Consider the following 9,535-nt stretch of genomic DNA (forward strand, 5'->3'; position numbering starts at 1 on the left):
ACTTACTTAGAACTTGTTGAATTATTCCTTTGAATATTGTCTCTGATACCTTAGCTTTCTTCCAATGTTTCTTTTTCTTTTTCCCCGACAATGATCTCTTCCAATATTTCATGGTTCATGATCAAAATTTTTGAGTTTATGTACCTTACCATGCGTCTGATCTTTCCTTCTTATCTTATTAGGAAACTCGTAGTTAGGTTGTTCCGATTGCATCCGAACAATTTTCTTTCGCAAAAAAAAAAAAAAAAAAAAAAAAAAGAACAAACCAAAAATTATTAGACCAAATAAAATTCTAGTTTTTTTTTTAATTTCTATAATGAAGAATTAATATAGAGGCGGGCTGGTGGACTGCTTGGACCTGCGTGTGATCTAGTTGACTGAACTGAACTGGGTCTAGGGTTTCCTACCCTTGTTTGTCCGTGCCCCTACGATCTCAAGTTCTCACCATCAATGGAGAGGAGACAGAAGGTACGACTGATTTGATTCTCCCCATGTAGTCGAGAAGCTTCTGAGAACTGCAACGGTTCGTCAGCCTCCTTGGAAATTGCAATGCTAATCCTTCGGAAATTGTACTGGCAACGCAAGGGTCTAAACAAACCTACCACTGTCACACACTAGGATGTTAGAGGCCATCTTTCTTATTTTGTTTTCATATTACACAACTAGTTTTAAACAAACCCACCACTGTCAACTATTACCCTCTGTATATGGTTCATTTGAACCCTCAACTGTACCCAAAAAAAAACAAACCTACCACTGTCACACACTACAATGTTAGAGTCCATCTTTCTTATTTTGTTTTCATATTACACGACTAGTTTTAAACAAAACCTACCACTGTCACACACTACGATGTTTGAGTCCATCTTCCTTATTTTGTTTTCATATCACACAACTAGTTTTGCTTTACACCAATGTACATTTTTTTCTTGTGTTGGCGGATCAAATAAATTAGTCGAGTTAAAATGATGTGGTGCAAGTCTTGCTAGAATCAAAGTTCTTGATGCATTTCGTGACATGGTGAATTAAAATATCTTCTATATGCTGAGGGAGCGCATGGCAATTTCTATGGTAGCTAGCACAACAACCCAATGCTGCAGTACGTGGTTTCACACCTTAACACATTTGATGCTCCAGGTGGCACCAAACATTGGTGGAAGGCCAGAAAAGGACGAGTACTGGTGGTTAGGAAAATACAGTAGACCATGTGTGGTTTTGCATCCCCATAGTATTCTCAAAAAAAAAAAAAAAAAAAAAAAAAAGGATAAACGTGCATTTATTTTATTGGTTATTTGGTTGGTCCAAGAACTTGCCAGCTAGTAATTCTATTGGTTTCGTTAGCGTGTGGAGTTTCACTAGAGGGGTAGCGGATGGTCCAGGAGAGAAGATCTCAGAAGCATTACAAAATAATTTCGAGGAACCGTATGACGTTGCTCCCATCCATTTTCATTTAAATGTCGTTTAATTATACATCGTGAAGTAGCTCACATGGATGTGACAGGTTAGGTCTCCCATCGTAGTTGCTTGAAATGGTCCCATCTCAGCTTGTGCTTGCTGAGCTCCAAATACTAGATGGTATAAAAAAATGATGAATGGCCTACCCATAAAAAACTTTCTAATCGTACGCATACCATATTCCTCTTCTCCAATATCGTTTCAACTCATGAGATCAAGTCTTATGCTAGCATTGCATAGACTGAGCCTTGGGTGGAAAACAGGGGCGTGACAGAGTAAAAATGCAAACAGAACCTGGTCAAACTCTAATCCCTGAGCCGTAGTGTTGGATTGGTTTGAGACTGGTAAGTCTAATATTGGAGGCCAGGATCTTGTATGCTCTTTTTTGAGGGTTGTTGCTGTTGGAATACGTAGGATGCATTGCTTGCAATACGTACAGCCGATTTGAACCTTTGAATTGAATATTAATTAGTGAAAGAGACCACTGTAAAAAAAATTGAAGAATAATATCATGGAAATTAGAAAAATTTTAAAGGCTACTCGATCGATCGGTTACATATACCATCTAGAATATGTTACTTCGCTCAGCAATGAACCGGTCCAACTTGATTTCATTTTTAGCGGGCCAGCGGCCCAGCTGGGCGCAATCTACGTATGCCTAACGGGCGAAGAACGATACACGAACCAGGCCCATTCTGTCATGACTCCAAAACGCACCCGCACCAGGCCATTCGTAGCTCGAAAGCTGAGAGTCTTGTTGGAAGGGCCTGGCCATACATCCAAGTCAATAGTTCTGCACCACGTAGAAAAGGGTCGGCTATCCCCTAACTAATCCAATGTATGATAGGGCCTAGTAGCACACCAATTCCACCGAGATCAGCCAAATGGAAACATTTGTCCTTGGGGAAATTCTTTGTGCACCGCGGGCGGCGTAGAGAATCCAACATGAAGTGCACCATCTTACTCGATTGATCCATGTGGCTATTGCTTTTCAACATGCATTTAATGCCAATAGTTTCATTTTTCATTTGAAATTTTGAATGACGAAAATATCTTTCATCTTTTGAAAAAATTATGATATTCTCTGGTATATTATGACATCCTACTTTAAATTATTACTTCCTGCATACAGAATATCATAATATAACCCAAAAAATTATGACATCCTGTGGCATATTATGAAATCTTACATTAAATTATGACTTTCTGCAAGTAGAATGTCATTATATGGCTCAGGATATCATAATATGGAAGGAGTATTTTTGTTCCATTATTTTCTGACGCGCATTAATGCTTGCAGTTCTGTCTTTTCGTCTGAAAATTTTAAATGACGAAAATACTCTAATATTTTAGAAAAAATTATGATATATTATAGGATATTATGACATCCTGTATCAAATTATGACTTCCTGCATACACAGAATGTCATAATATCATGAGGAAGTCATAATATGGATATATGATATCATAATTTTTTTTCAAAAAGAAGAAATATTTTTATTATTTAAAAATTAAAAAAAATAAAATCGTATGCATTAAATATGCATTGGAAAGTGATGATCACGTGAATCAATCAGATAAGACGGTGCACTCCACGTCGGAGCACAAAAAATTTCTCCATGCCCTTGAACAAGTGTTTACTTTCTACAGAGAGAGTGCCACCAAATGCATCATGGACTGACGAAGTTAAATTATTTGACCAATGCTTGGGTCCTTAATTCGCTAACAATCGTCACAAAGCTAACAGAGCACCAGCCAAATGGAAAAACAAATAGAAGTTCCCAAGTCCCATAGATCCATCTTACAGCCATATCAAAAGCCTGCAAGTAATATTACTGTCACACTCGCAAACCTAGAGAACTTGGGGGCCCATCCACGGCCTTCCCTTCCATCTGGACGCACGGCACCTTTCCCTCCGTCACCTCCAACGTCTCCTTCTTGTAGTTGTACCTGATCGAAACCCAGACGAAGACCACCATATTGATCACCGAAATAGCCGTCAGAAATCCATAGTAGTAGTCCAAGTGGGAGTCGTTCAAGTTGTTCCCAATCCAGCTCTTCCCTCCAACTCTCCTCGTCAGCTTATCGACCGCGGTCACCAAAAGGCTGTTGAGAAAGTTGCCGACGCCGATCCCGCTGGTAAAGAACGTCGTCCCCAAGCTCTGCATGTCCTCTGGGGACTGATCATAGAAGAATTCGAGCAAGCCGATGGCGTTGAACACGTCGCCAATCCCCAGCAATATGTACTGAGGCAGCAACCAGAAGATGCTCATGGGCACGATGTCTTTGGGGCCATCGGTACCGTGAGACTCGATGACATGCATTCGTTTGAGCTCGACGAGGGTGGCAACAATGATGGCGACGACTTGGAAGCCGAAGCCAATGCCGAGACGCTGCAGGAGGGTGATGCCACGGGGGTTCCCGGTGCGGCGCTGCATGAAGGGGACGAAGAAGCGGTCGTATATGGGAACGGAGACGAGCATGGAAATGGTGATGAAACTGCCGAGAGACGCGGCGGGAATGTGGAAGCCATGGCCGAGGCTTCGTTGCAGGGTGGTGCCTTGTTTGACGAAGAAGGTGCCGACCTGGCCCCCGATGACGCTGGGGATGAGGGTGGCGAGCCAGATGACGCTCATGCCCAACACCAGCTTGGTCTCTTCCACTTGGGTCACGGTGCGGGGATTGGTCCCTTGCTTCAATGCTGCTTTGTCAAGAAACCTGTAAATTTATCAATCGATCATGATCACTAAGAAGATGAAGTGAACCTTTAATTTTTAGTTGAAGCACTCTAGATTTGCACATGAACCTTGCCACGTACTGCAAATGAGATGTGATGATGCTGTATATCATTCTATGGCGTTGGGCTGCCTATCATGCCATCAATTTTTATATGAGAAATTCTTTTGTGCACCGTAGACGGTGCAAAATCGCACGCACTGCTTACGATGATTGATTCATACATGAAATTAGAATGTGATGCATGAAAAAAAAAAAAATTTTTCTCGTTGGCCATGCGGTTCTGCACCGCCGGCGATGCATAAAAAATTTCTCTTTTTGTATATAATTTATTACTATCCATATTAACTATCAATAAAACAAAAGAGCCCCACAGGCTTCCTCTTTTAAATCAAAAAAAAAAAAAAATTCCTGGATTGAAGAACTTCAGACTTAGGCTTGCAAATTACGGTCACAGCCAGGCTCACATTGTCAAGTCCTAGGTGATTTTAGACTTGGCTTAGGCTTCTCTTTTCATGGAAAATGATTACAGATTTCTTGTTGAAAAAACCATTAAAGAGGGGGCTGGCTTCCTTCTTCCTTTTATTTTTTATTTTTTTTATTTTTTTTTGTGTCTCTTTTGAGGGTGGTAAGGGAGTGTATGTTTCGTGCAAAAAAATGATTAACCTTTCTTTGCATGAAATCACTACTGAATCATCAGCTGCCCACTTTGAGATCTATAACAAAGGATGAATGATGGACATCCAAGTGCTGATGATCCATCGGTGAGGGGAGGTTAATCATTCTTTCGTGCAAAAGATAATGCCCTGGCCCAACAAATTAGTCATTAGTAAGGGTTGAGTGAACTCAGCCGGGAGATTATGAATTGGGTTCAATATTCATCTGACTATCTGATGGTTCAGTACAGCACCAGTCATTGGTCCCATACCAAGCTCTAGAAAAAAAGAAATTTTACAGATGGTTCAGTGAGTCTCATATGACTTCACTTAATGCTCAATAGGTTAGGCTTTTCTTTTTCACTCTCCCATGCTGTCAATCAAGACTCTTTATGAATGTCAGGGTTTGCAAATTTTTGGGGGAAGATTTTCTTTAAAAATCTATACAGTTTGTACGAAAGAAAAATTCTTTGTGCACCACGAGTAGTGTAGAAAATCTGACGTGGAGTGCATCATTTTATCCGATTGATCTACGTAGCCATCATTTTTCAATATATATTTAATATCTGTTGGTTATTTTTTTCATTTAAAAATTTTGTATGATAAAAATATTCTTATCTTTTGAAAAAATTATGATATTCTATGGTATAATATAGTGCAGAATATCATAATATGATCTAAGATATCATAATATAAGAGAGGCATTTTTGTCCAATCACTTTTCAACGTGCATTTAATGCATGTAGATCAATTTTTTTATTTAAAAATTTTAAATGACGAAAATACTCATATTCTTTAGAAAAAATTATGATATCTTGTACATAGTATGGACGTAAGATATCATAATATAGATGTAGAATATCATAATTTTTTCAAAAAATATGAATATTTTCACCATACAAAATATTTAAATGAAAAAGTCGAACTGCAGACATTAAATACGTATTAAAAAAAATAACTAGATGGATCAATCGAACGAGATGGTGTACATTTTCTACACCATCTGCAGTGCACAAAAAATTTTCTTTGCACAGAGACTTATTTTCAAATAAGAATCCAATGCCTAAAGCATTACCCTTTCTAAAGTGTTCTATATTAAATTTGAGTTGATTCTGCTTAAGTTTCAAGCAGCCAACTAGTTGTTGCTCAAGATTAGGTTCTCTGCTGGTCCCCACCAGTTGGCCACCGGCAAGCGCGTTTTTATTCCCCAGTAACACAATGTTATATAACACCACTAACATACCCACTCACCTACCTATCCGACGTGGCAGAATATTGGTGCAACTCAGGTTGGGGTTCGCCCATTCATAGGGCACCACATCGACCAACAGGTTTAAGAAACAGTGCTTCATAACATCTTGCTTTATTCCTCATACTTCTGAACCCAAAGTCAAGGAGCACAGTTCTTCTACCAGAAAAAAAAAAAAAAAAAGTAGCGCAGTTCAAGTGTTACGTTGACGAGGACAGGCCTAAATCAGCTGGACAAGATCCAAGGTGGACGTAGGATGCAATGTATACACGTAATAATTTCATCTTGTAATAAAATGAATCTTAAAATAATTTCATCCTATATCCATCGTAGATCTGATCCATCTAATAATTTTTCTCGAGCACCGGTCCAATCTGATTTACTGCTGCAAGATGTATTATATGATCCACCAGCTCAATATTGGACCAGTCCAACCACCAAAGATAGGCCGAGAGAGAGAGTGTCACATGCTTGGAATTTTGTGATTGGACTGGTCCACTGCTGAGCTAATGACTCACATACTATATTTAGCGGAGTTCGGTTCTCGAACACCACTTATACACAACAGTCTTACTTGGAAAATGCAGCACCTAACACACAATCCGTGGTGCAGCCATTTGGGTGGCAACAAAGTTTCATAGGGTTTTGTACGTGTCAAAATTAGTAACATTAGTATACCATTAAGTCACAGCTTCTTAGAAGCTTAATTACCTGAAAGCTGAAGTGTGATGCACTCGCCGCTTTCCGGTGATGATATAATGCTGCGGCTCGAGCTCATATAGCGCCGCCGGGTCATCAGGCAGCTCAAGCCCTCGATTTCTGAAAGCAGTAGAACAAACTTTGATAATCTCCTTCATGGGGCTCTCAGTCTTCCTAACCTTGTGCCTATAATTCGGGGTGCCAATGTAGAAGAAGAGGAGGGACACCATGAGACCTGCGGTGGGAATGCCGTACCCCACACCCCACCCCACGTTCTCCTGGATGTACACGAGGCCGAGGGTGGCGATGAGGGCCCCCATGAAGCTGGTGAACATCCACCAGTTGAAGAAGGACACCTTTAGCTTCTTCTCGTGGGGGTCGAAGTCATCAAACTGGTCCGCGCCGAAGGTGGATATGTTGGGCTTGGTCCCCCCAGCTCCGATGGCAATAACATAGAGTGATGCATAGAAGAAGGCAATCTGAGATGGCGTAGCCTTGTTGCAGACACCATTGGTGCAAGTTGGCCTTAGAGACTTGAGGGAAACTGCCATTGTCAAGAGGACCATGCCCTGTGGCAACAAAAGGAAGGGGGTGTCAAGGAGCTGTAGCAAAAGACGGCCCACATCCCATTAAGATGCAGTGGCACTGCATGGATAGATGGAGATATGGACTGCTCACCAAATTGTCTTGGCACCATCAAGGATTCTACAACCTTTGGAGGCTGGTGCCACTTGAAGAAGGAAAAGGGAATAAGTCCAAAGTGCAATTCATGTGACACCAATTCTAAGCATTATTATCTGAGGGTTCTATATGATTTCAATAATTGGGTCATTTGTGCTCTTTAAAGAATTCGGCTGACCATCGAAGCATGTGGAAGAGATTACAATCTTTGGTGGGGACAAATAATACCTGTGCATGGTTGCTGAAATGGACATGTAATGTTTCTTTGAAATTGATGTCTGAAATGGTATTGATTCTATTTATTGTTCCGTAGGGGCCCATTCTCTGTAACTTTTTTTTTTTACCGACAAGTATTAACATGATGTCACGTAACCTCTTATTCCCATCAAAAAAGAAAAAAAAAAAAATTGTAAGCCTTAATTTTTAGTTGGTTCATTATGTTTTCTTGTCACGGGTGTCTTTTCTATGTAAGTCACTAATCGACAAAGGTCTATCATGTTTCACTGATGATGAGGCAACTGTAGGCCCCAGCCGGGTTCTGTAGGTTGGCTTTCCCCGTCACCAACTTGTTGGATGGAAGGGGAATGAGACAATGAATAGTAGGAATGGGCTCCTCTCGGGATTAAATCAAAACAATAATGAATGTGTGAACCAGAGCAAGCTCTGAATTTTCCATCTCCAATCATGCATTCTAGTTGCTAATTCTAATCCTAGGCCCGTCCCCCACTAGGACAAAATATATGTATATAAAATCTCTTTTCTTGATGTCCCTAGCTTCCCATCACAATCCAACCTTCACCAGTTGATGATGAACCATACATGTTCTTATTACACCATTCTTATTTCCTTAAATTGGAATTATGGTTGCAGCTACCACTTACCAAGACATAGATGAGAGACGAGATTGTGAAGGTCCAGAACCGGCCTAAGTAGGTATCGGCGATGTAGGCTCCAAGGATCGGCGTGATCCAAACTGAACCCGACCAGTTGTTAACGTTCGTCACTGATGAGACTGTGTCCTCATGTAGTTGGGTTGTCAGATAAACCACCAGATTTGAGGCGATACCATAGAAGGCCATCCTTTCAAATACTTCATAGCCTGCATGATCATTTTAGGAGACAGTAGGTTCAGGCAAACCTCTCTAGTAAAAAGAAATTGTCGAGAAAAAAAAGTACTTCATTATAGCCACAAAGGATCTCTTTTATACTACTCTAACTGGCCACTTCAGTAAACTTCCATGATCTCTCTCTTTACCAAACATATATGAAGGATATACGTAGATAATTAAAGCTAATTTTCATCTAAAATATACTCGTGTTATCTTTAGAAACAAATCCGTGTGGAATCCAAGGGAAACTATTCCTTCAATCAGAAAAAAAGGGAAGTATTCATTTATTTACCTATGAAGATGACTTATTCCAAAAAGATGGTTGTAATAAGGAAAGAATATGATCATTAAAGGAAACATGAGGGATATGGATGCAGGTAGACTTACCTACTAGGAAGGCACACGCCCTCCACCTCCCTGTTTGAGAAGCAAGAACCGGTCGTCCACGGAGATCAACAGAGCCATCCTGCGTGTATTCCTTGTTTTCCATCGGGCAACCACGGGGAGGACTTTTGAGACTTTAGCGATGAGAAAGAGAGAAGTGAGGCTGTGCCTAGGAGGTGGATAAAAGGATACACTTAATTTGTGCTCCTCGAGATGAAGAAAGAAGAAGATAGGGCTCGAGATGGGAGCTACCTACCACCAATGCTTGGGAGCTTATCGCTTAAATAAGCTATAGGTGTGCAACCAAGTAGTTAGGTACTTAGGTTATATATATAGTAGGACATGAATCCTTTGCAGTACTTACGATATACTGTACAATATGGTGTATCACACGCACAGTCCATCATGCGCAACCAGATGGAAGCCACCTACTATCGGTGCTTGGGAGCTTATTGCTTAAATAAGCTATAGGCATGCAACCAAGTGGTTACGTTTATATAGTAGGAGGTGGATCCTCTTCGATACTCATAATGCACCGTACGTTGTGATGCATCTTGCGCATAGTT

The 9,535-nt window shown here is 40.5% G+C and overlaps 1 protein-coding gene across 2 annotated transcripts; it reads right to left on the minus strand.

Moving 5' to 3' along the window:
* Positions 1-3,111: 3,111 nt before the first annotated feature.
* On the minus strand, positions 3,112-9,320 carry LOC105057182 (protein NRT1/ PTR FAMILY 5.1). Of its 2 annotated transcripts, XM_010939675.4 has the most exons (5): positions 9,226-9,320; positions 8,973-9,138; positions 8,358-8,575; positions 6,808-7,364; positions 3,112-4,173 (listed from the first exon to the last, which is right to left on the minus strand). In XM_010939675.4, the coding sequence occupies exons 2-5, from the start codon at positions 9,073-9,075 to the stop codon at positions 3,294-3,296; spliced, it is 1,758 nt and encodes a 585-aa protein (XP_010937977.1). In that variant the 5' UTR covers positions 9,076-9,138; positions 9,226-9,320; the 3' UTR covers positions 3,112-3,293. The 2 variants fall into 2 exon arrangements, with proteins under 2 accessions (XP_010937977.1, XP_073104875.1); XM_073248774.1 differs by lacking the exon at positions 9,226-9,320 and having other exon boundaries at positions 8,973-9,219.
* Between the last annotated feature and the right edge of the window lie 215 nt (positions 9,321-9,535).

The sequence above is a fragment of the Elaeis guineensis genome, chromosome 14 (assembly GCF_000442705.2).
Source record: "Elaeis guineensis isolate ETL-2024a chromosome 14, EG11, whole genome shotgun sequence".
NCBI lineage: Eukaryota > Viridiplantae > Streptophyta > Magnoliopsida > Arecales > Arecaceae > Elaeis > Elaeis guineensis.

Bases quoted from the DNA above. Each gene is read 5' to 3' on its own strand.
- LOC105057182 (XM_010939675.4), bottom strand. From the start codon at position 9,075: ATGGAAAACAAGGAATACACGCAGGATGGCTCTGTTGATCTCCGTGGA. The intron at 8,576-8,972 runs GTAAGTCTACCT...ATGATCATGCAG, and splicing joins GGCGTGTGCCTTCCTAGTAG to GCTATGAAGTATTTGAAAGG. The intron at 4,174-6,807 runs GTAATTAAGCTT...ATAAATTTACAG, and splicing joins CATCACACTTCAGCTTTCAG to GTTTCTTGACAAAGCAGCAT.